This window comes from Clavelina lepadiformis, chromosome 1 (assembly GCF_947623445.1).
Source record: "Clavelina lepadiformis chromosome 1, kaClaLepa1.1, whole genome shotgun sequence".
In the NCBI taxonomy this organism is placed as follows: domain Eukaryota; kingdom Metazoa; phylum Chordata; class Ascidiacea; order Aplousobranchia; family Clavelinidae; genus Clavelina; species Clavelina lepadiformis.
In genome coordinates, this window is record NC_135240.1 from 21,514,541 (window position 1) to 21,539,383 (window position 24,843).

Consider the following 24,843-nt stretch of genomic DNA (forward strand, 5'->3'; position numbering starts at 1 on the left):
GCTTTGCAAAAATGATGTTTTCGTCAAAAAACGCGTCTTAATTTGGCTGCAATTGGCGCCTATAAACATTCTTATACTTAAAAAGTCGACGTATTGTTCAGGAGTCGTGAAGCGAATCCTACCTCGGACTGATGTTGTAATGTTGAACATCACAAATCAATGTTTATACATTTGCACGGGTTTGCCGTTATTATAGTTTTAGCAAACCGACAGCAAATTTAGCAAATCTAGTGCCTCCTCGAAAGCAGTGATTGGTGAGCGTAGCTTGTATTCGTACTTTAATTAATGTCTCTTCGTTTGTTGCCATATCATACCTTTGTCGATTAAGTCATTTCCCATAGATTAGGGGAAAATTTACTTTGCTCTTACAAAGCGCGCTCACCAATAGCAGCTAGCGAACGTCGGTTGGAAATTGTTTCGAAATATGGTCATAGGTAAAGCCTTAAATATCTCATGGTTCAGATGACTCACAAGGAATGACATATCGGCTGGAATAACAAAAAACTTCGGCGTGTCCCCTTGTGTGCCGTCTGTCTGGCCTCCTACTTCTGCGCTTGTGTCTGCAGATAGCAATCTAGCGCAAGCGTGATGCGAGGTTTTAAGGAAATTAGTTGATTTGCAGTTGAGTTTTAGATATTTTCATATGCAGTATTATCGTATAATATGGCTGTACATCTCAAAGTTAAGCGCTGTTTCAAGTTTGAGCTTGTGGTTGATTAATGGCGCAGTAGTGGTGTAACTTTTAACGGGTTACAAGTGCATATTTGGCTTGCTTAAATTTTGAGATATCATATTACCGAAGTTTTTCGTAGACACAGATAAACGTTTGCTACGTTTGCTTGTAACGTGAAGCTTAGTCTGATAGAAATCTTCACTGCAACGTGCGTTTAGTTTTGTCATCGTCCATCCACAATTTTAAAGTGGGTAGCTTAGATTTTGGTGCCGCTACAAAATATGCTCTGTAGTATGCTCAGCGTTGGATTGTATACCTAGGTAAGCCGCCAAACACGTTTAATAAAACTAATAACTCCTATCGTGCATCCCTGTTTACCATACAGTAGGACGAAAAGCTTTTAATCAAAAGCAATTTCTTTGTGTCTAATAATACGTTCTCAAAAAGTAATTAACGTCGTTTACGAAATTAACGTGACGTTCCGTGCGTCTGTTGTGCCCCGACTTGATGTTGTCATTCGAAGCAAGCCGGCCCTCGGCTGGTTGTTACGCATCCGTGTTCTGAATAACTCGGACATTGCGCGTTTTTGCCTGTGAAATTTCGCTCCTCTGTCGTTATAGTGAGAATTGAGGAAGTGTTTGTTTAATCGTAAACTTCGTGAACAAAAGTTACTAGAATGAGAGTTAAGCGAGAAAAACTAGCTTATTTAATTATTTGTGAAGGAATCGGAATTGAAATAAATACCGATGACGTAATTTCATGTTTATATTACTTGGTTAATGTTTAACCGTATGAGCAAGTAGCCGGTGGTAAGCAACGTGACCAGTTACTAATTCGTGCATTACATTGTGAGGTATGTAGGCAGACTAAATTCAAATTTTCAGAGATGGATTTTGTAGCTTGTGTATCGGTATTCAACGAATCTAGCCTATGTCAAATATTAACCCGTGTACGGTTCATCTTAGCTGTTTAGCAGAGAGGAGTCTGGTTTGTATATTGGCGTTTTTGTGGTTACTTCATTTTGAGTAACTCGCGTTTTCTGTGTCAGAGTGCGTGGTAAGAGTGAGTTTAGACGTGTAAAACATAGAAAATTGTGCTGCGTACATTACTTAGCGGCGCCATTGGTGTTATTCAATGGTGCAAGATGTGCATTGATTTAATTTGTGACCTGGAGCAATGACAGTATACAGGTTTGCTTTTATCCCGAATTGACAAGTGAGGGAGTTTGCGTTTATTGCTGCAATTTTTGCCATAATATTGGTTGGTCGAAAGGCTGCTTAATGTATTGGTCAGAATGGACCTGAATTTATTTACAGTTGCCCTGGGCATTGTTTGATGTCAATTGCCGCATCAGTTTTATTAGTATATCTAACAGTTGCCCTGTAATTGCTCAGGAATCGTAAAACTGCACAGTTGCTTGCATGTAGAATTTGCTCCTGCCGACATGCAGAACCACAGCTCATGTTCAAAGACCAGTTGGGACTCTTTTAAATTTTAATGGAGAGCACTTAATCTATGCTAATACATTAAATGTTTTGAAAGCATTTGTAGGACGTTTTGTATGGCCCCTTGGCCAGTTTCGTCGCCGCTGTTAAGTGTTTCGAATTGCCTGTATTATCATCAACATACCAGATTTTTACAACTTGGGTCTTAGAAGTTCATTCAAGTTGCTCCCGTTGGCCAGGTGCTATGAGCTAGGGGCTTGTTCAATGTATGTTAAATGTCAGGGTTATTTCCTTTTTCTCGCTTGGTGGTCGTACAATCTCCTTGTTATGTTTATCAGTCATTCATGCGTCACAGCTTGAAATTTCTTCTTAGATTCTGGCGACGAGCCGGTTTTTTCTAGGCAACATAAATCGCCCGATTCCATGTTGTAATTTAAGTCGTGCCCAACGACACCGTATTTAGTCAGATGGCGGCTTGTCGCGAATCCTTGTTTACTCAGTCGCTGATTTTATTTCCAACTTTCTACATAATTGGAAGATTTGATTTAACCATATTTTGAGGTAGTGTTGAAATAGAAGTTTTTTGTTGTATTGACATAATTTGCGAAACCTGTTAACAGGTCCAAGCTATTTCGAATTAGCGGCGTTGTGGCTGGGAAAAGTGTGGGAAGATGTGTTGCAAGTTGTTCTATTTTACAGCTGAAGTTTTATCGTATTCGGTTACGTATGGTAGCTAAATAACTTTCTGCAATCGAAGCAGCTATTTTGGTGGTGCAATCGGTTTCTTTTATCGAATTTGTTGACTTGACAATTTGACAATTGTTTTACCACTGTTCTCCTTGTCAAAAGATACTTTGGCCTACGATAAAAACATGATAGTTGTTGCGTGGGGGTTTTATTGTTGGTACGGAATGAAAAGCGAGGGTATGGCCCTTCAGCTTAAAAAAGCTGCCCACTTGTATCTGTTTCCGACAAATAAAAAGGTGATTTCCACGTAAAAAACGAGCGTTTAAGCCGTTTTTGTTCCCACTTGTCGTAGAACTGTTATTGAGATTAATTATTACTAGAGCATAAATAGGCTAAGAATGTGCTTAAATCCATTTAGGAGGCACGTACTGTATGTTTGTTAACTATGCTGCCGTTTTACTGTGAAAATCCTTGTAATAAAGCAAGAAAAACATCTATTTTGAAGTTACTCATCCTTTTACGATCCCAGTTTTACGACTTGCTTCTGCTGTGTCAAGGACATATTTCATTACGTGGCCAAACGACTACAAGGAAACCAGCTTTTACGCTTTTAAACTCTTCGGCAAACCTGCGAACACGTCACGTAAATAACAAACACGAAACGCAGTCAACATCGAATATTAAGCGGATAAGATAACCTCCGTCAGGCATGTGAACCCTAAATACATTGTGCATTTGTCTACGTATTATAGTGTTGACAAGCCAACACATAAATTTGCTCCGAGTTGTTTGTTACCTCGTGGCATGATAGTTACGGTGAAAGACGTAATCAACTCAAAACCTTACCGCTTTGAGTAACCGGTATGTTTAAACTTCGGCTTAGCACATCCACCCCTATTAGTGTTACTCAGTTACCCTTTGGTCGCCACGCGCCGACTTAGTGACTCATGTAAGATTCTCATTTCTTTCCAAATCAACTCATTTAAAAGTGATTATTCATGTCTTTGATCCTTTTCATGCAGTTGACCCCTAAGTTTGGCCTTGCAGCTACTAGAGGTAGTTTGTTGTGAATGCAAATGGGGAACAGTAAAAAAGATTTTTACAATTACTTGTAAAAAACAAGAACATATTTATCACAGAACGGTAGCCAGCAGTGTTGTCAGTTGTAAGCGAGGTGCCTCACCGTCTCTCATTTCTTACGCACTGAGGCAAACCACCCGTCAAAGAAATTGTGCAGCTCTTAAAAAACGTTTGTTATGCGTTGAACCAGTGTTTGTGAAACGCGATCGTTTGCCCAATGTTATTGCTTCAGTGATTGCCAGATATACGAGTTATAGCTTCTTGGCGCGGCGAAATTATGTTAAAAAGTTTTGTAGATTTGGGTAATGCTGTCATTGATCTAAACAATGTGTTTGTATTTTAGAGCCCGTGATAGAGGTCATCCTGTTGAACGCCCTCGTTCATGGCATGCGTCCAAACATCCTGATTTCGACACCTCACTTCAAGAAAGAAACATGAGATCACCAGTAACAGCATATCCAGGAAGTCCTGCCTCCCATCATCGTCTATTTCAACCGCCTTTAAACCAAAATCGACGGCGATCCAAAGGCTGGCAAGAGTCTGGGGATTTAAAGTCAACATTTAAAGGAGACATAAATGGCTCCAAAGACTCTCTTATCTCAGGAGGATCCCAGCAATCTTATAGAAGTGGGAGGCTAAGCGTATCTAGCTCAAGGAGCTCTGGAACTATGTCAAGCTCCCGGGGAAGTTTAGACAATTTAGTCGATAATAATTATCGGTATAGTGGTGACATGTCCAGTTATCCTCAAATAACAAGCAGCAGTAAACAAAAGCTAAGTTCACCATACAAGCCCCAACCTGGCATTGTGAGCCAGCAGAAGAATATTTTTGAGAAACTCTCCCAGACATCTTCAGCATCTGGGGAGTCTCATCAGTACAGCAGAGGATCACGTGAAGACTTGGATAGACTGAGCAGGGTCCGCAGAATTCCATCTGATGATTCGGACAGAGAAAAACCTTGCCAGCAACTTCCATATGGGCGGGACTCTTCCAAAAGTCCGTATCACAGCACTGCGAACAGTCGAAGATCATCTTTTTCACCTCCCCTTGTTTCGGTTCATCTTCGCAACAGGTCGAGAGACAGTGATAGTGACCAATCAATCTTCAACAAAAGGGAATCCCAACAGGATAATCGTACTTATGAAGAAAGGATTCCAAGTCCTTCTGATGTTCCTCCAAAGAGGACAAGTGGCACAAACCTGAGATTCCGTGATGCCAAAATTATTAAAACCAACTTAGACACGAGCAGAGGGCGTCTTCCATCATCTGAAGTGCCTGAACCTCCCGCTAGAGACAGTTCCAGTGCACAGGCTGTGAGAAATTATCACATCCACTCCCATTTGTCCAGCCCTCAGGTATCTCTTAATAATTATTATTGTGTAGCTGATCCACACAATAGTTTATTGGAGAGTGGTTTAATTATAAATAGTAAGTTTTGTTTAAATTATTTCGATGTTTTCTGTATTTGTTTTGACATATCTTTTTGCTGTTCAGGATGAAAGTGGTGCTAATCATCCCTATGCCTCGTCACCAAATGACAAAATCTTGGAGCACTCCAGTCGTGCTGTAAAATCTTCCCCAGTGCATCAAGCAAATACATCGATCGCAAGCACTGAGGCACCTCATAGAATCACTGTGACTAGACCCATTGAAAAGAATGTTGAAACTTCAAAAGTTTCTGGTCGAGTGTTTGGGGTCCTATCAGTCGGGAACAGCAAAGACATTGTTGCTACTAGTATGACTGTTTCTCCCAAAGTTAAAGAGCTAGATGTAAATGGCGAGAAGACAAGTAGTGAATCTCAAACTTACAAAGATTCTCAAAAGAAATGTGACACAACTTCACCTCATCGATACGAGCACCTCAAAGACTCATATACTGCACCTGAGCGTAGTGGTCTAAATACCGACTATGTCTCTCGACAGCAGACCAGGCATAGCCAACCCAATATTCCCACAGAACATCCAGCAAAACGTGTTCTTAACAAATCTGTTACTGAACACACCAGGACTGGTTCAGGAGATCTCAATGAGAATTTGGGCTCGGCAAAGGGTAAAGGAAGATATGGTTCAGTTTGGAAAACTCCCCAAGTACATCGTCGCGGCCGATCGGCAGACTTTTCCACTGTTCTTGGGGACTGGGCACCTCATGATAAGGACGACCTAGCTGGTAGATTTTCAGTGTTCAAACCTGAAAACAATAATACACCAAGGCACTTAAGTGACAATTGTAAAGAAGACGTTAACAGCAATACTGAAGGTCAATCACGTACCCCTGACAGTGCCTCAATTTTTTCAAATAACAAGAAGATGGAAATGGAAATTGACAATCAACCTTCCATTTTACGGTCTTTGCAAAATGCACAGTACAGTGACAGACAAGGTAAAAATCATCAATCAAAAGCAAATTCTGACAATTATGAAACACTGTGGGGCTCAGAGCCAAATAAGGGCTCAAAAGATGCCAACCGTGACGTACCAGAGGAAAGAAAAGCACACTACGAAAGGTCAAATAAGAAAGACACCAGAAAGTAATTTCTTTTGTTAATTAATATTTCTTCAATTTTGTTTGCTTAAAATAATTCCTGTTTGGAACACGTAGTCGCTTTTTAATATTTCTCGAATTGAAAACAAGATATCTGGCTGCAAATAAACATCTATCTTCTTTCAGCAAATTAATTATTATTAACCATTTCTCCTTGTTATGAAGGATTTATTTCCTCAATTTCATGTTTGTTATGTTGTTATAAAGGAGCTGGACAGTAGAACTGGATGATACACAAGATGATGAGGCTTTTGGAAAAGCATACTGCAATGATATAAAAGACATGTCTAGAAAGGTTAGCTTGATGGCATAACAAACTGGAAGTATTTTTCTACTAATTTTTGCCCATTTTGGTATATTTGTCTTTTTTTCAATCAGATTTCCACATTTACTTAAGTAAAGCAGGTGTTTAAGTTAGATTTAGAATGTATATAGCTCTGGACTTGACTTATAGGGTTTACAGTGGAAAAGGCTAAGTGATGTTAATGATGGTTAAACGTCAATGATATAGGCAAGTCATCCTTTTGTAAAAATAGTCTGTAAGAAGAGTAAGCCGCATTAATTATTATGTAAAATGTTTGTCTTAACATACATATGATATTTCCTGAATCAATCAGGTAAATTTCATTGCTTGTCTTGAGATTTTTATAAGTGAAACACAACATTGCGTTGCAAAATGGTGACAATATCCATTTAAAAGGTTTTGCGTGTGACTTCCTTCACAAGAAAGGAACTTGATGTATCACCATCATCTAGAACTTTTGAGCAGAAGAGGAAACATTTTCAATTTCCAGCGCATCTCAACCAGAAGCAAGCTCATCCAGCTGTTATCCACAGCAGGTAATGAAACTTTAAGCTTTATTTCAAATTATACTTGTTGATTTGTACTCAGGCACACAAGTTTTTTGCTTATTTTATAATGGATATAATTTGCAGGCAATGCTTTACAACTTTGAAATCTTAAATGTTTTTCCTGGTTATGAATTAAGTGAATAATTATGATTGAATTTTGCTATTGCAACTACATAATATCTGTTGTGCTTGCACATTTTTTATCAATTTAGATCTCGTTCGCATGGTAATGAAATTGATGAGAGCAGTGAGCCAATTGCAGGCACTAAAAATGTACGACCCAAAAGCGGCCGAGCTTCAACAGATAATTCACCATCTGAATCTGCACGGCCCCGACCTAAATCTGCTGGGGTGGTTAGACCAAGCAGGTACATATCTTGTTATTTGGAAACCCTGGTATTTGTGATCATCATTATCTTTCATCCCCCGGTTGTTGGTAATTTTTTTTTCTTCCATTGTAATATCGCATGCTCGTTAATTCAAAATGCATGATTTAGTTTGAAAACAATCTTAATGTGAATATCTGTCACAAGTATGCATTTTTCTTGTCATTACTATTTTCAGTTGAACTGGATGTTAACACATAGATCAGGGTACTGCATTAGACCCCATAATAATTTTCTCACATTAAATGTCACTGGTTTAATGTCATTTCTCTAATTTAATGCTTCTTTGCATGGTTTTGTTATCATCAGGCATGCCCCAGTGCATCGTACCACCGTTACACCCACATATAATTCCGCTTCGTATTATACGAGAAAGTCTGAGTCCTTACCAAGGAATATGATTCCAAGGTATGCATGACTGTGTTTGTAATCATATTCAGGTTTTATGCTTTTCGGAATGCTCGCTCATCACCAGTCAGTAGGTGATTTAGGTTTTAAGTGGTGTATACAATATGAATCACAGCCATGGATTAAATCTCTAAATAACATTTTCGGGTGACTTTTGACCTTCACCTGCCGGTACATGTTGTAATTACGGCCCCAAAATTGGTGAAATCTGTGATAATATGATGTGATTTCACTGCCAAAACAGTTTTTCATTGTGATTATATTGAACTGACGTAGTTTTCATTCCGATGGTTTTCCTTCACCCACTTCAAAATCACCTAACAAGCCGCTTCCGGATCCTTCTGCACAGAATAGAAGAGTGTCCGTTGATGTCAAACCTGACTTCCACCAGACAATGCTAAAGATGTCAACGGATCCAGCAAAGAAACAGGCAGTCCTTAATTTCTTGTCAAAGAAAACGGGCCAATCATTTGACAGGTTTCGTCTCAGACATTTTAAATGTGTTATTTATTGTTTAGTAGTTCTTTGTTGTTTCATTGATGTTTTTTTATTTGTTTTCGTTATATTACAGTGGCACAATGGAGAATTACTTCACTTCTTCCACCAGTATCCACACATCACATAGTGATGAAACTGACAAGAGGCGACCAAAAGAGAGCACGTCGTCTGGTGATGAGTGTGATGCAGTTAAGCACAGGTACGGACTACACTGCCTGAACCACTAACTAAAAGTAATTTATGAATTTGGTTATGCGTTAGAGACAAGCTGTCATGCTTGAAAATAAAAAATGGTCCCATGTAGATAGTCACGTCTTTTACACAAATTTCTGAATGTTTCGATTTTTAACTCAGCTCGTCGGGAGACTTAACCTGTGATAAAAATTTACCAACATCTGAAAGCAAAAGTACACCAACAACCCACAAGCCAGATCGACATAGTGTCGGAAGTGTTCGAAAGTTGAAAAACTTCAAAGAAACAAGAAATAAATTTTTGGAAGGGATCGGGTTAGTTTGAACGAACAATTCCAATTATTTTTCTGTCTTTTAGTTTATGAATGCGATTCATAAAAGATGCATATTCTTTTGCAGCCGTTTGACGTCCAGAACAAAGTCTACGTCTTCTCTTCTGGAAGAGGAGTCCCCAGACTCTCAAACAGATATCTCCCGATCTTCTCCTCTCCGGAAAGGTGAAAGGTCAGCCTCCTTGGAGAATCTCACTGACTCTGGTTTAGGTTAGTTTTAGTTCTTCTTAAGCAGTCAATCAATCGAGTATTATCGATCGATTAATAAATGGATATTTCTTATTTTAAAATTGTCATCAATAATCATAATTAACTCACAAACCTTTTTGTAGTTAAAAAGTACAATGCCTGTAAGCTTCTTACAGTGGTTATCTTGTGTCAAAGATTTGTCAAGAGGTTCACCAGCTGAAAGCAGAACTGATCTTCAAGACCTACCACAAAGAAACAGATCAAAGTCTTCCCCGCATATTGAATCCTTACCTTCATCAGAGGTAATGTGATGGTCTCAGCTCAGGTCTCAGCTGAATACTATGTAGCACAGCATCAAGACTAAGATGTTTTAAACTGTATGATACGGATATTATCTGGTTATCGCTTATCTGTAGTATTGTTTCATTATATTTTGTCTTAGGCTTAAGCTATGTAACAGTAGTTCATTTCAGTGGTGTGTATGACAATTGTACTTCACGCATCACGCAATAATTAAATTTGCAGCTCGGTTCATCCGCCGATGACGTGGTTCGACCGCCACCTAGGAAGTTTCATAGACAACGGCATTCAAACAGGTAAAGTCGATAAACCTAACAATTACCTCACTAGAAAGGAATTTATCGATGATCTGTTGTCACTAGTTGGTTTGCTTGCTTGATCAATATTTTTGACCTCGTGTTAAATCGACAAACGATTAAGAACTGTTACCACTGCGCAACGTCGAGTGGTGACCTCTTGAGGTAACGGCAGCGCACTTGTCACGAATTTTGTCACGTTATTTGAACTCCGCCTGGATTTAAACCCTAACGAGTCTAAGTTCTCGAATCATATAAAAGTCATGTCTGTAAAATGCGCGCTAATTCAACATGATATAGCTGCCCGGCCGGGCAGTGGCATAGGTGGGCTGTGCTAGTTGCTTATTGCATTTCGCTAAGTTTAAATCCAATCAAGAAAAAGTGCCAAACCTGGTTGAAAAGTAACTCAAAACGGGCATATTTAAATTAATTAACATTATCTCGTTCGTCACCCAACACCTGGCAGTTTTATCTATAAAATTTCTTGAATGCTATTGTTTGAGGAATAAGCTGATGGTAATGATGTTTGCTCTGCTCCTTGCAGTAGCAATGCCTCATCTGCAACCACCATCAGCACTTTGTCGTCATTCTCCTCCACATCTTCGACTTCAGTGGGGAAGTTTCCCGCTCTTGGAGAGGAGAGCGAAAGCTCAAGAAAGTCGCCTCCAACTCGACAGAAAACGTATGTTGTCCCCGACTTTCCGCTAAACAAGTGTTTGCATCTATTTGCTTTTTTGTCGAACTATTTCATTACTCAAGACTTGACTTGGTTCGACTTGGTAAATTTTAAAACCAGCTATATTCGTCTTTTATAACCCGTTTTTCAGCATATATTCAACATAAATGATTATAAATACTCTTTCACCACAGGAGCATGAACAGCCAGTACGAAAATGTGGAAGCTCCTCAAAACAGCGAAGCAATTCCGACTCGAATTCCCATTGACACCGGCACCTACCGGGTACCTAAAAGAAAGAGCACCGGGAAATCCTCTAACATAGAACCGAAAAGTACACAAAGGTCTAACGCGGCGGTGGTGCATAAGTCAACTGTGGAAATTCAAGTTAACTCACCGAAGTCCAATCAAGATGAAACTGACAAAAAGAACACGGACACTGCTGACTTTAGCAAGACGAACGCTCCTTCGCGTAAGGAGACAACTGACAATATTAATTCTTCGAAGCTTTCCGTTGATCCCGTTAATGAAGAATGCGTTAAGGAGCTCCTTAATCAAGTCAAAGAATCGAAATCCTACTCCACCGGTGAAGTTATCATGATGACTTCGAAAAATTTGCCACCACCACCGCCGCCGACCCCGCTAGACGGCGCGGCGGAGCAAGTTTTGAAAGAGTATGTTTTGCAGCGGTCTGCAAATGAATTGCCACTACCACCGAGCATACCTGCTAAACCTGCTGAATCAACTCTAAGGTGAGTCTCTACATGTCAAGTGCTTTTGGTTTGGTAACTTTTTAAGTAAAAGTACTTCAGCTGGTGTTAGTCTTAGAGGAATTGTGTTTACTTTGCCCAACAGCACTTCATTAATGTTATTGCGTAATGAACGTACAAGCTCTTGCAACGCAGCGAGTTTAAAATAACACCTCACAATCTACGTGACTAATAGTAGACCAAGAATGCGTTTTTCAAGCCTCTTAACTCAGCTGAACTTGCGTTGTATGCTGACACAGGTGCACTGGGTGCTTAATAGCGCTTGTGCAACATTTTTCTTCGCTTCTAATAATAGGTCACATGCAACTCGAACTTTTCAACCCGTGTTATTATTTATCGCGGCAATCGATGCTGTTGCCTTGCGCCATCATTTATAATCAGCCAATGTGTATTATTTTCTCTAACTCGTATTTACAAAGCTTTACTTGGCTCTATTTGCTATTGTACACACGTTTTCCTGTCTGGTTTAGTCCACGGCCTCGGAGGTTTGTAATTGGATAGCAACTTGTCAAACCTGGCACGCGACTGCCCCATTTTTAAACCGTAAACTAGGAAGTCATAACGCATAATGCAACATATCGCCTTCTCGGCGTTTTTTGACTAATCGGCGGTCGCCTGGTGCGGGATGTTGTCGCTACCTCAACTTCCTTTATAACTGTTTTGGTTTACGATAGGTATGAATTAATTTAGCGCGTTTTTCCAGTGGTTTTACGCTTTGTACCCATTAGGAGCGATTTACTTTTACTTCCTAGCATTAGTAAATGGATAAAAGCTTGTTTGACAACCCGGTCGTATTTTCTCGTTATCACTGTGTATTGCTTGTTATTTATTAACGCAGTTTAGTCATAATCTTGTTTGCTTTTTACATCACCCCACAGTACTTTGTGCAGTTAGTTTAGGGCTAGGCTATGTAAATTCGTAACGTTTGGTCTGTTTTAATAATCAATTTTGCAATAACGCTTAGTTAGGGAAGGTATGTTGCAACGTGTTCGTACAGGCCGTAATTTTCACTAAGTGTTAAACGTGAAAAGTTAGTGAGGGTGAATACTTGTACAATTTGCAGAGACGAAAGCCAGCCAACGGTAAATCATCACAGCGCAGATCACGGTCAAGTTAGTGAAGGTGCACCCCCATCCCCTGATACGAAGAAGCAAAAATCACCAGAAAGTGGAACCGGGATGGATGAACAATCTTCACCCAGTTTAAGCAAGAGGAAATCGGCGTCGTACGAAAACGCCCACTTGAACGGAGTAACCAGCAACTATGAGAACGTGTTCAAGCCGATCAAGACGGAATCGCAGCTAAATGACGGCGTCAAGAATAAGTTAACCCAACCCGAAACGAAACCAAGCAAGCCAGCGGAAACGAAAGCCCCCGAAAAGGTAAGCAACTAAAACTATAATGCTCATATTTTCATAAAGATAGGGTCACTTTTTACTTTCATTTAGTAGTTGCAGTTCAACAAGCAGGTTATCGGATGTGCCGGTAGTAAGTCTGTGACTGATTAACTAAAGCTTCTGCAACCAAACTAAAAATGTCGACATGTCACGTATCATGTGGCCTTTTAAAGCGCTTTCCGGTAACGCTCTCTATATCTCATCGTGCGCCTCTAATGCGCAACGTCTTCCTGACTTTAATGACACGGCATTCTAGTTTGAGCCTAAAAAGGAAAGTGACTAGAAGACAGATAACCTACTACACACGCGAGTGGTCGTTTATTTCTATTCTGGTTTAGTTCTACAGGTATTTAACCCCAATGACCAGAGAGCTTGTGCCACACTTAAGTGCATAAAGCATAGGTATAGTTTCGTATAGGCAATAGCGATTTTAAACTGCAGTGTAACTATTAAATAGTCTTGATATAGCAGGTATAGGTTGAGTATGGATTGGTTTTATTAGTTTGTTTAAGTTGCTATGATTTCTGGGTCATACAGGACCTGTTCGTCTGTTTTTAAACCTGAAGCGTAACATCTTGTATTGAAGTCGTGTTATGTTGGTAAACACAGCAGATTAGTGAGTGCTTTTTGTCTGTAGCCATTGACCAGCCCGCCTCCTGAAATTTCTCCTCATCCCCTTCTCCCAGACGTTTCAATGCTCCCAGACTCCTCATCACGTCATCATCCGAACCTCTCCAGCGACATCATAAAAGGAGATAAAGCTCTGGCGCAAGTAAGTTGATCGTTTTGCATTTCTAGCCTTCAAAGTTTTAACGCAGTTTATCGCTGAAATATTAAAATGACTTTCCCAGAACAATTTCACTTTTTTCTATCATGCATCACGATCATAGAAGTATCGCAAATTTATCACGCACAGGATCGTGTCGCTGTTCCATCAGAGATCAATTACTTATGCGATTTCTGGGAATGCTTTTTCAGCATTCAGAGTGCAGCGTTTTCATTGAAAAATGACATACTTTGCAAAGTAGAATATATAAAGCCTAATCTTGCACGCAATGGTATCACTTGTGTGTCGTCTGCATCAGGTTTTGACTACAACCAACCAGAAGAGGTCGGCGGACTACATGGCGGGCATTTTGTCGCAACCTTCGCACGATATTATCGAAGAGGGAATGAGATATCGCCGGAATAAACCTGTTAAAACCGAAACGGCCGACAACGAAGCACCAACGGTTCATGCAACGTAAGTAAAAGCATTGGTGCTCATATGGCTTCCACTAACACTTTGACATAGCAACATACGCTTGTTTTGCCTTCATTATAGTAAACACATAGCCAGGTGTTTTGGAAAAAATCGCGTGCGCTCTCCGCCAATAAAGTTGACGTCATAAATAATTTTCGCAGATATTGCTGAGTGCTTTTGAACAACAGAGGTTAACAGTGTTCAAAACAAGGGCATTTTAATACGCTTTTGAAATGTTTGCGCATTTTATGATATTGGTTCATTATAACTGATTCCATATGGTGACGTTTGTTGTTGAAATATTTTCGAGGTATCTAAAGGCTTAGTATCAATGGCTTTCAACTATAGTAACAAACACACAAATCGCGGTATGTCGTAACAAAATCCGTTTATACCAGTAACGAACGTATTTTCAATTGAAGTCATCGCAGGCCGTTCTCATTAAAAGTCAGTAAACTTTCGAATTCAATGAACTCGAATGAAAACAAGCATAGACTTTCGGCGTTGAATATAGTAATTTTCGTTAAACGTCAGTTGTGGAAAGCAAAGATTCACCGAGGATTATCAACAGGTCACTTCTCTTTAATTTTACGAAAACATGATGCCGCTTTCAGTCTTATGTATGTATAACTTCATTTGTATCGCGCCATAACGCGTATTGTTTTCGAGTTTGTCATGTCGATAACGCCTGGAATTTTCGATGTAGGTTTGTTTGTGCCTTTAGATGTAAATTTTTATTTAACCCTGGAAAACAAGAACGTTGAACTTACTGGTAGTTTGAAGAGCTGGTTTGGGCTTTATTACCTGTTGCCTCGGACTTGACGTCACATTTGACGTTGTAAACAACATTTTCCGTAGGACGTTTCGTGTCGGTAAAGTGCTTCATAAAAAGTCGTTAATTCTATCTTCTAAATCTTCTTTCGTAGCAAGTGCAAACGCACTCTTGATTAGTAATCCGCATTTTTGGAAGCACTATTATGAATTACATGTGCGCCCTACCGGTCCACTACTAATTTAAGGTACTTATTACGTCAGTACTGGAAGTCGCATTTTACATACGCAATTTCGACCTTATTGGCCTACTGTAAACTTTATCTACGGCTAGACGAGTGAGTTGTTTACGCCTAATTGAAAATTAAGCAACAACTGGCCTTTTAAACGCGAGTTGCTTCCGATTACCCCATAGGCTTATACAATTATACACTACCAGTACATTCACTGGATAATACAATGCATATATACATACTAAAAATGCGAACCGTATGATTGCCTAACTTTTTATTAATCAAAGTTATAACATAGTGCTTCCCCTTTTAGTGTTAAGGGTCAAGTAGAGGGCCTGGGGGGAATCTAAAGCCCAATCTAGTCCCAATACGAGTGGTTTCCTTGTACCTTCCGTCTTAGGTTAAGTGTTTCGCCAAGATTACACCACATTAGACGCGTGGGTTACGCCTTTTCTAGGCCGATATACTTCAGCTTCCTCAGATGACCGATCAGCTTGAATCCGGACATGCGCGCCGACACACTGATTCACAAACCTTTCGATCTTCAAAGAGTGTCACCCATTCGCACTTGTATATTCATTGGGCCGAATCGTTCGCACATTTTAAGCTTTGTCCCCGACAAGTGTGACGTCATATTGGTTCTGGCTATACAGGGCCATGGGCCCCGTTTCCTTCTCTAAACTAACTCGATCTTTAAATATAGCAGCACTTGCATACGATGGGTGTCATGTGCTGTACTGGATTTGTTGGAAAGGAAATATCAAAATATGGCGCTATATCGGGCTTTCCGTTTGCCCAGGGTCGCCGACTGGAAGTTGCATTGCTCAATTTTTGACGATGTCGCGTCTGTGGAAAAACCCAAGCGTCATAACTGTCGTAATTGACTCTATTTGCTGTATTATCCACCTGGACTTGCGCTTCGCGGGATTTCCTAATAAACAGAGGCTACAGAGCCCAATAGAATGGCCTTCGTATGTATTATGAACAAGTCTGATTTTTCACCAATTTTCATGTATTGGCATATGTAAAAGCTCATTTCGTGGATTAAATGGATGTAATGTGCGCACGGATTATGACGCAAGATCACAATACTAACATGTCTGGTTTAGAGAATTTACGTGTGAGACATAAACAGGCTGTTACGATTTATAAACAAAGTTTACCAAAGTTGCAGAATTTTAACCAACACGCTTGTGCTATCCGTGCGACTAACGTTGTGACTCAACCACTTTAACAGAAGACTTTAATAAGTTTCCAAAACGTGTTTATTTGGCAAAGACGATGGACATTGTGTCTCTTCGTCTTTAAAAATGTCGCTTTTTTCCCACAGTCGAACGGGTCGTCCTACACCGAGCGAAGGTCTTCTTAGTATAACGATCGAGCCACACATTTACTTACAGAGATTCAGGTAGAACGAATGCTGAACAACCATCTAACGGTTTGCGTTGCCTGCTCCTACTACCATCGCTACCTTTCATTTTATACTAATCATCGTGTCATGCTTGCCTTGTTTGTTTTTTTTATCCCAATCATTATGAAGTTAACTCGGAGACAATGATTTTGTTTGAAACTTTTTTGATTTATTCTAGTAGCATTTTCCTTTTATGCTTAAAAATCTTATATGCTTATTAGTAAGGCGGAATGTATCTTTGTTTATTTTATTGTTTTCCTCTTTCGGTTTCTTACTGTAGCGTGGTGCGCATAGTTTAGTTTTGAAGTAGCATGTTCTTGAGAGACCTGAAGATCTGCTCAGCGAGCATTAAGCAAGTCTTCTACAACCAATTTCGAAGCAAGCTTTTGCGTGTATAATACGGCTTATCCCATTTTACTCCGAAGTACCAGCGGCAGCGTTTCAGCAAACGGTTTGTATTGTACAAAGCTTAAGAATTGTACTCGGGAGTCTCATTATGTTCTCATTATGACAATCTTGATTCTCAATTCCGCCACCCTGTTGTTATTTTCGGTTGACTCACAAACTTTGGCAGTGTGAAAACTGAAATCCCCCAACTCGAAATCTGCTACTAGCCACCTCGAAGTAGAGCGTCGAAATCACGCAGATGTTCAGAAACCTCAGTTCAGTCTTTATCTTATTGTTTGTGGTTGTGTTAATCAAACGGCTTGTGATGTACAGTGATATACACGAACCACGAGTTTCCACGAAGCCATTCGCTATGGAATTAGATACAGTAGAATGTAAATGTTTTATTCGTCTGTATTTCGTCGAAGTTTGAGTATTTCGTAGTCACATAAACCGCACTACGAATAACTAAGCCATTTCACGTTTGAAGATTTTCTAATTTTGCCTTATTACGGTCACGATGAAGAATGTCTACAGAAATAGTTTGCATAGAGCATGGCTTTTTGTACCACATTTAATGCCGCAGTTGTTCTGTGGAAAGCTCTTTCGTCTACTTTGCGTACGTTAGTGGCTTACATTGGATTTTCATGTAAAGGCTTAACGTTTGGGTTATATTCACTAAGCCCATAGTTTTGTGCTTAGACAGTACCGGCGCCGTATCGTATGTGATCAAAAATTACGGCACTCCCAACTTAATTAGGCTAGAGTAAACTATTTAAAACTTGCCTCAGTCGTTCAAAATTACTTTGCAAAGAAGCATTTTTGCTTCGTTTATACGCAAATCTGCTTAGTATAAACAAACTCTCTTATACTCAGACGTTATGTCAAAGTTGCTATCTTATATACCCCAGTCAAGTTTTATTGTTCTAGTAATTATAGGACTTTTAAATTCATGTTCTTCTTTCTTAAATAATGAAGTTAGAGTGAAATTCGAAAATATAGTCTATTACTATTCTGATGTTCACTTAATTATAGTTCCGTTTGTTTTCATATATCACGGGGTCTTGTTATTCGTTATAAACGAAAATCAGCAAACGTGAACAGGTAATTAAATGCGGCAAACGATAGAGTGCAAGAATTTTTATCATTTATCAGACACTGGTCAAGTGATGAACACATCCGAAATGATCGCAGCCATTGTTTGCAAGTGATTTATTTCAGTGAAATTGCCCTACAAAGCTTTGCAAAACAACGGAAACCCGCTCTGACGTGCTCGTTTAACCTGAGAAGCGTGAGCTCTATTTCACGGCTCGACATTTAAGCTGCAAATTGCGTGCAGAATTTGGTGAACTTCTGGGTTGTTTACGGGATTAGAGTAGAAGTTATCAGCAGCGATCGAAGATAATTTTTCGTGTCTAAATGTTGCATTTTTCGGTGGCGTGTCTACAAATTGTTGTTGTCTGTCATGATAAAACTCGTATAAACGTCATTATTTAAACGGGAACCCATAAAGTTCGTCCCGGTAATACAGTTTCAGTTTTGTTTAATACTTGTTTTAAAACACTTGATTTTTGTTGGCGAAGCAGGCCTTGTATTACCATTATTTTCCGATGAAGGTGAAATGACAGCATAAGTAACTCGGGACTTCACCAAAAAATTTTAACTGATTCACGCCAACGTTATTTTTTTGTGACTTATCGTTTGAAGAGGGCACACGTTTGTGATTTCAATTGTCAAGAATTTGTCGTTTTTTTCTTGCGCCGACCGTTTGCGGAACAGAATGACGTCAGTCGTAAAAGAGGCAATTGCTTTCTGTTCAAATTCTTTTTCCCCACTTCCAAATAACATCGCGCTTAAACTTTTATCCCACTTCTTCGGAGTCGTCCGACGTGTTTAGTCACTTAGCAGCTTGCTGGTGCCAGCGACAAGAATATATAGATTCATCAGTAAAGCTGCACTGGCCGTCTTGATCATGTGTCAGTCGGCGATGGTCGTTTGTTTGGTTGCCTAGTTAATTCCGTTTGTTGTGAGGTATAATACGCAAGTCTTACTTATTTTTAAAATAAAACATTTTTCTTTCCAGTTAGCAAGGCGCCATAAGTTATAATTTTTAATCATTTGATTTTTTAAGTATGGCTCCAGAGCCTGCTTGCACTTCGTGTCGTCGCTTGTGTACCGAAAAAATCAAAACTTCGTCTGAAAATTCAAAAAATTTGCAAAAAGTTTACAAGACCAGGTGAGCGCAGTGATGAAGGGCAAAAATGTGCGTCTGATTTTAGGAGAAAACGACTCGAGAATTAGCTGTTTATTTTGGGCAAAATATTACCTCATACAGTAGGATAGCTTCAAACTTCGATAGCGATATATAAATGAGTGTGTGTTTGTTGCTGGTTGAAGGCTTTGAAATGTACATCTCTTGTACATGATTGCATGCTAAATCGGCTTGAAACGCCCGTGCCATTAACTATAAATGCCGCTAGTGCTATGTTTATTTTTGATTGAGTATAACAGACCGAGCGATTAACCAAGTTATCCCACAATAAAGTCATTCTGTCATGGATGGCATTGCATGCGCACGGTGTCACTGTTTGGTTTCGTACTAACTTCTCTCTAGAAATTGCTAAGTTGCTTACATTACTGCTACAGACTTGATATCTCGAGCCACGAAAGCCTCCCTGCATCATCGGCGTACTACAAGACCTCGGCATCAAAAGCGAGAATCCTTAATCTTGTGAAGGAGAAGATTGCCGATGGTGAATTGAATGATGAAGAGCAGGATACTCTGGAGGAAATTATCCAGAAAAAGGTGGTTGAAGTATTTTTGATTTGAAGTAGTCCAGTCAAGCTCATCCACTGAACTTTCAGGAGTATTCAAGAGGTGACATTTTGAATCAGGTCTTATTATTCGCAGATGGAGTTGGTGCTGAGCATCAACACCAAACTAAGTGAGCTCAAGAACATGAAGACTCTGCTGGATGTTGAGATGCGAGAGAACGAGTGCCTCGGAACTCAAGTAATGAAGCTAACTAAGGCGTGCTGCAAACCGAGAGAACAGGAAAAATACGTGCTCTTTGTTCAAGATGTTGATAAAATCATCAATCTTCTTCTTTCGCTCTCTGCGCGGCTGGCTCGTGCGGAGAATGCGATCCAGATGCATCCAGTGGGTGCGGATAAACAGGAGATGGTGAGTGATGAGAAACGAGTCCTTGTCTTTTATTTGCGTCTCGACTCTCAAACTTTGTTTGGTAACGTCGTCGGTTTCGATTACAGGAACTCCTTTTTGACAAGAGGAACAAGTTGATGGAGCAACACAAAGAAGCAAAACTTCTCAAAGAAAACATTGACCGACGACAGAAGGCAGTCTCTGAAACACTTGCTAGCTATTTTGATCAAGAAGAGGTAATTTTTGTAGCAAAATTCTCCACCTTACACTTGCTGAATTTGTGAAGAAATGTAGTATTTTAAGTTCCTGAAGGTAATGTTTTTCGCTTTTTTAATTTTCCTTTTAAAATTTTTGGTGAAGTTTGCCGATTACGAGCACTACATCAAGATGAAATCGGCACTCATAATGGAACAACGTGAACTGGACGACAAGGCAAAGCTCGGCGAAGAGCAGATGCAGTGCCTGAGAGAGAGTCTTCCCGAAGAATGGCAGATCCACTTGGACAAGATGCTGGAAGAGGAAGAGAAGTAGCGAGGCGGGGAAAGCGGAACAGTTCCCCATCCGCCATATTATGTTATCCCGCAAAAGTGAAGAAGTGTTTACCGAGTGAAGAGAGGTGTTTGACGTCGTTATGACGTAGATTGCGTTCATCGTGCTCGCATGACGTCAGTGAGAAAATGAAATGAAAGTTCAGATGATTTTTGTGCGATCAATTATTTAATTGCAGTGTTACGTAATTTGGTCATAAAGGCCATTTGATAATTATGAATTAAATGTCGGCAATATTGTTAAACCAACACTTTTCGTGGGAGCCCTAATTATTTGCCGCCACCGGCGGTTATGGAGGCACAGATGCTGCTATCATGCGCTGTTCCACCAGTTGCATTCCGTTACCTTCGTTTAAACAACCAAAAAGGGCGTTTCCAATATTGTTTTTACTTCGCTTGTTACTGTGACTAACGTGCCTGTTATATTTTATTATGTTTTTGTTGAGCGCATATTTTCCGCCGAAAGGTTTGTTTTTTGTACATCGCGCCCCACAATCTTTTCTCGAACTTACATTCGCATCAGTTTAATTTGGGTCAATCTCTTCTTTGTCAACGCTTTTCTTGTAATTGTTTCAAAACTAAGTTGTATTGTTTTAAAGTTTCTACTGAAACGTAGTATTGTTGTTAGTAATATTATTATCGTCGTTTTTTCCTCTTCTCTCGCTGTTACTATGGGCTTTACGATAGATTGTGGATAAGCCTTATACGTTTCTTTTTTTCTCCGATTTTATTGGTTCTGTCGCGTTTATTAGATTTACCGAATCAGACACATACTGCCAGCCTTTGGAGCGTGGCCTTTGGCGCTTTTTTGGCTTCGTTATTGTTCCCACCTTCTTAGAGCAATGTCTGTTGCTCGTTTGATGCCAAAAACAACAATAAAATACGACATTAGAAAGGTTTATTATTTGTGGAAAACTGTTCTTTCTGAAAATTGTTCGTCAGCAACGATACGATTAGGTTGCAAAGTTCTGCACAACAGAAAGAGGGTTCAGTTGAGTTCAACAGTTGCCCGTTCGTTTCTGAAGTTGCCTGTTTTGGTCAACCAAACTTCAGGGTAGTTAGCAACATTTATGTCTCTGTCTTTTCAAAATGTACGGAACGTGCGGATTGCCGCCTTTGTCTGGATATAGGAATGCTGAAGTTTATAACGAAGCTCGATATTTTGCAGACCCGAGTGTGTAGGTTTGTGGCAGAATGGTTTTAGTTTATGCGCAGGCGTTCTGCGCCATATTTAGCTTGCTACAGTTGCATATTACGTAAGTATAGGGAAACTTTGCACTGCCGATCTCACTAAGATTGCTGTTATTTATCTAGATACGGGAGCATTAGGATAATAGCCGTTTGTTTCTGACAGAGATTGCATAACATTTCCTGTTGCTGGGTACATAGCTTAGACCAGGTGAATAATAGAAAAGTCATTATCGTATCGCTACATGCTTGTCAACTCTGAAACACTTCGAAAAGTTCTATATATTGACTACTCATCTTCTCTAGATTTAAAAAAAGTAGAAGTGTGTATACAGTAAAAACATTTTTCGAAAAGCAATGCATATATTTGTAAAGCTTTCACTAGTTCTTTAAAATGCCGTTAACGATTTTTTGACCGATAAGAAACGATACTTTAAATATGATAAAAATGCCCGAGACAGGGTGATCTATACATGCGTAATCTCGAATTATCAACCAGTGTGCAGAAAAACTAAGGTTAATGGCGGTACTTTCATACCGATAAACTTATGCGCACATCTATACGGACGGACTTCGGCACTTTGAAAATGTCTTCGTTCAAGCATGGAATGTTACAGCTGCTTGACTTTTATCAAAAGGCTTTTGTCTTTAATTTTCCTTGGTATAACATTCTTGACGCTAGCGACAGAGTTTTAAGCCGCTTACATGTTCTCACGTTTACATAAATGCTCTTACGATGGACTTTTTTCTGCATCGTTACATGCATTATCATGCTGATGTAAACGCTTATCGCTGAATAAACCCGTATGGAATACAAATCCATGAGTTATTCACGGGGTAAAAGACGTAATCTGTTTGGATGCGAAAAGGCCAGCTTAAATGTTTACTGGTTCGATCGTTTATATTTCTTACAATTAAGTGTTGAACGCTGTCAAAATTATGACGCAGCTACCACGGAACATTTTGCAGCTCTCATTGGTTGGCGCACGTGTGATTAATAGGAGTCATTACTCGCGCCATGTGAGTGCGCTTTCCAATAAATTTATTATCCGTGAAAGCTTTTACTTAACACAACACCTCTCGTAATAACTTTTGCTATAGCCAATGCTAATGCTATAATGTTGTTTTTAGCGCAAAGCACTTGTTTTTTGGCAAGTTTCAATTTTAATTGCCCGAAAAAAAAACTATATTTGTGTCGCGGACTTTGTTTGTGGCCACGTTTCCGAGTTTTTGAGTGCTTTCGCGACCCACGGATTTACCGTCGGTTCTAGGCCAATGCTTTTCGAGCATGCTTACGTCACACGTTACGCAGAGGAAACTCCATTTTAGAGTACGGCAACGCCATAAACGGAATAAAGTTTCAAACTTAAAGCTAAGTGTGGGATAAGATATTTCAAAACGTGCTTAACATCCTGGCCCCTCCCGTTGTTTTGTGTTGGTTGCTGTTTTTTTTATACGGTCGTCGACCGCCTTTTGCCGAAATAAGGTTTTTGTCGTTGTTAATTGGACCCTGTGAGAAAGTTGCTGGTCACGGAAATTGTTTCCAAAAAAAACTGTTCCTGGTCCCACGCAGCCCCTTTTGCAGAAGTTGGAGGCAGGTAAACAACAAGCACTTAGGTCCAATTTTAACCCGAGCGCTATCTATCACAATATGCTAAAAACACCTTCTCAGATGTGGCGGTAGGCACAACGCCTCGTCATTATACCCTACCAATTACGACACCGAAGGCAGCACTTAATATAACCTCGCACCTCGTCGTAACAGGCCTGCAGTCGACTGTTAGTGATTGATGATAAAAAACACAGAAGAAAATAAAAATTGCCAGAGGGCAGGCGCACCCATCCATCAGTATATTAACGTGCCAGCATCAAAATTTTAATCTCGATTTTGTTAACTTTTCTCGAAGTACAATGTGCAACTAAATCAACAGTAAGACGACAGAGGAGACTCCAGTTTTCAAAATTGCACGCATAAACTTTACTTAATTGATATGTATTGTATGTTGTTAAACTTCCACAGCATTATGTTGAAGGCCGACTGTGAAATCGCGCCGATTCTAAAAAAATTTTAAACAAATTATAATACTTTATGCATAGAGCTGATGAAAGGCAGCATGGAAAGTGTTCCTATAACGTTTCTTGAATATCAGTCGCTTTCGTGTTTGTCGTTAAATGACATAAAACAATCAAATTTTCTACGTAATTCCAGACAGAGTATACAAAACAGTTTAAGTTTTAATCAATTTTACCAAGTTTCAAACTAATAGTTACTCGCGAGGAATCTACTGCCACGCCACCGAGTTCATTGATATGTTTATGTGTTGATTCTATAATTCACATTCTTTAGAAATACACTTGACGATGGTGCACAGTAGTTTTGACGATAGAAATTCCTCATATATATGTCCAATTTAAATTGTGTTTTTTTATCACCTCTGTTAATCAAATTTCAGCTTCATCAATTAGAAGTTGTACAAGGATTTAACAGACTTTGCAAACGACTGAAAAACAATATTTTTTGCAATGATGCAAGTTCCCATCTGCGTTGAATCCGCAAATCATGGCCGACCTTGAACGTCATTCAAAATGTCAAAGTTGTTAAAAGCTGACTCATCCCCGATAACTTGTTGCTTTGTTAAATGCTATATAACGAGGCATTGCCGAGAATTTTCAGGGTTAATGACAAAGGCTTGATTCATTTACTGTTAAAATAAACGGGCATAAACGAAATACCGATGACGAGTTCCAACCCAGCAAAATCTCCCAAATCTAACAATTAGTTAACAAATGCTTCGGGTACAAGTCACTTTAATCACTTCGGAAAAATACCTGGTATGACGTTTGCAGGCGTGCGGTTATAGAAAGGCTTTACTTGTTACGTCATACCTTATAGCCTACGTCAGCGTGTTTTTTGCCCTGTCACCAATCGGGGTCCCAGTCTAAATTTTAAATATACGAGGTGATCCAAACCACGATACTTATGAACGGCGATTTCTTGAATTTAATTCAATAAGCTATTGGCAAAAGCAACTCAAGCTCTTAACAAACTGTAAAAAGATCGATACTGTGGACGAATTTTGAAGTTTACGGTGAATACGGTCACCCCAGTTGCTTTCTGGTTTTACTTTGGTTCGTTTTTCCGATTTATGTTGTCTCTAAATTTTATTACAACAAAA

General features: G+C 39.6%; 1 protein-coding gene across 7 annotated transcripts in view; it reads left to right on the forward strand.

Moving 5' to 3' along the window:
* Nucleotides 1–21,378, forward strand: part of LOC143473207 (uncharacterized) — a 44,370-nt gene extending 22,992 nt beyond the window's left edge. For 5 of the 7 annotated variants that reach the window (XM_076943250.1, XM_076943226.1, XM_076943259.1 and 2 more), the window contains 22 exons: nucleotides 4,229–5,240; nucleotides 5,380–6,413; nucleotides 6,635–6,722; nucleotides 7,128–7,267; nucleotides 7,492–7,647; nucleotides 7,975–8,073; nucleotides 8,350–8,550; nucleotides 8,645–8,770; nucleotides 8,926–9,078; nucleotides 9,163–9,305; nucleotides 9,480–9,586; nucleotides 9,810–9,880; nucleotides 10,425–10,562; nucleotides 10,751–11,308; nucleotides 12,390–12,708; nucleotides 13,361–13,495; nucleotides 13,809–13,966; nucleotides 16,301–16,378; nucleotides 19,415–19,574; nucleotides 19,680–19,952; nucleotides 20,039–20,167; nucleotides 20,292–21,378. In XM_076943250.1, coding sequence (XP_076799365.1) covers nucleotides 4,229–5,240; nucleotides 5,380–6,413; nucleotides 6,635–6,722; nucleotides 7,128–7,267; nucleotides 7,492–7,647; nucleotides 7,975–8,073; nucleotides 8,350–8,550; nucleotides 8,645–8,770; nucleotides 8,926–9,078; nucleotides 9,163–9,305; nucleotides 9,480–9,586; nucleotides 9,810–9,880; nucleotides 10,425–10,562; nucleotides 10,751–11,308; nucleotides 12,390–12,708; nucleotides 13,361–13,495; nucleotides 13,809–13,966; nucleotides 16,301–16,378; nucleotides 19,415–19,574; nucleotides 19,680–19,952; nucleotides 20,039–20,167; nucleotides 20,292–20,462 — 5,449 coding nt within the window. In that variant the 3' untranslated portion in view covers nucleotides 20,463–21,378. The remainder of the gene's footprint in view (nucleotides 1–4,228; nucleotides 5,241–5,379; nucleotides 6,414–6,634; nucleotides 6,723–7,127; nucleotides 7,268–7,491; nucleotides 7,648–7,974; nucleotides 8,074–8,349; nucleotides 8,551–8,644; nucleotides 8,771–8,925; nucleotides 9,079–9,162; nucleotides 9,306–9,479; nucleotides 9,587–9,809; nucleotides 9,881–10,424; nucleotides 10,563–10,750; nucleotides 11,309–12,389; nucleotides 12,709–13,360; nucleotides 13,496–13,808; nucleotides 13,967–16,300; nucleotides 16,379–19,414; nucleotides 19,575–19,679; nucleotides 19,953–20,038; nucleotides 20,168–20,291) is intronic. The other 2 variants (XM_076943234.1, XM_076943243.1) reach the window with 2 other exon arrangements.
* Nucleotides 21,379–24,843: the final 3,465 nt, after the last annotated feature.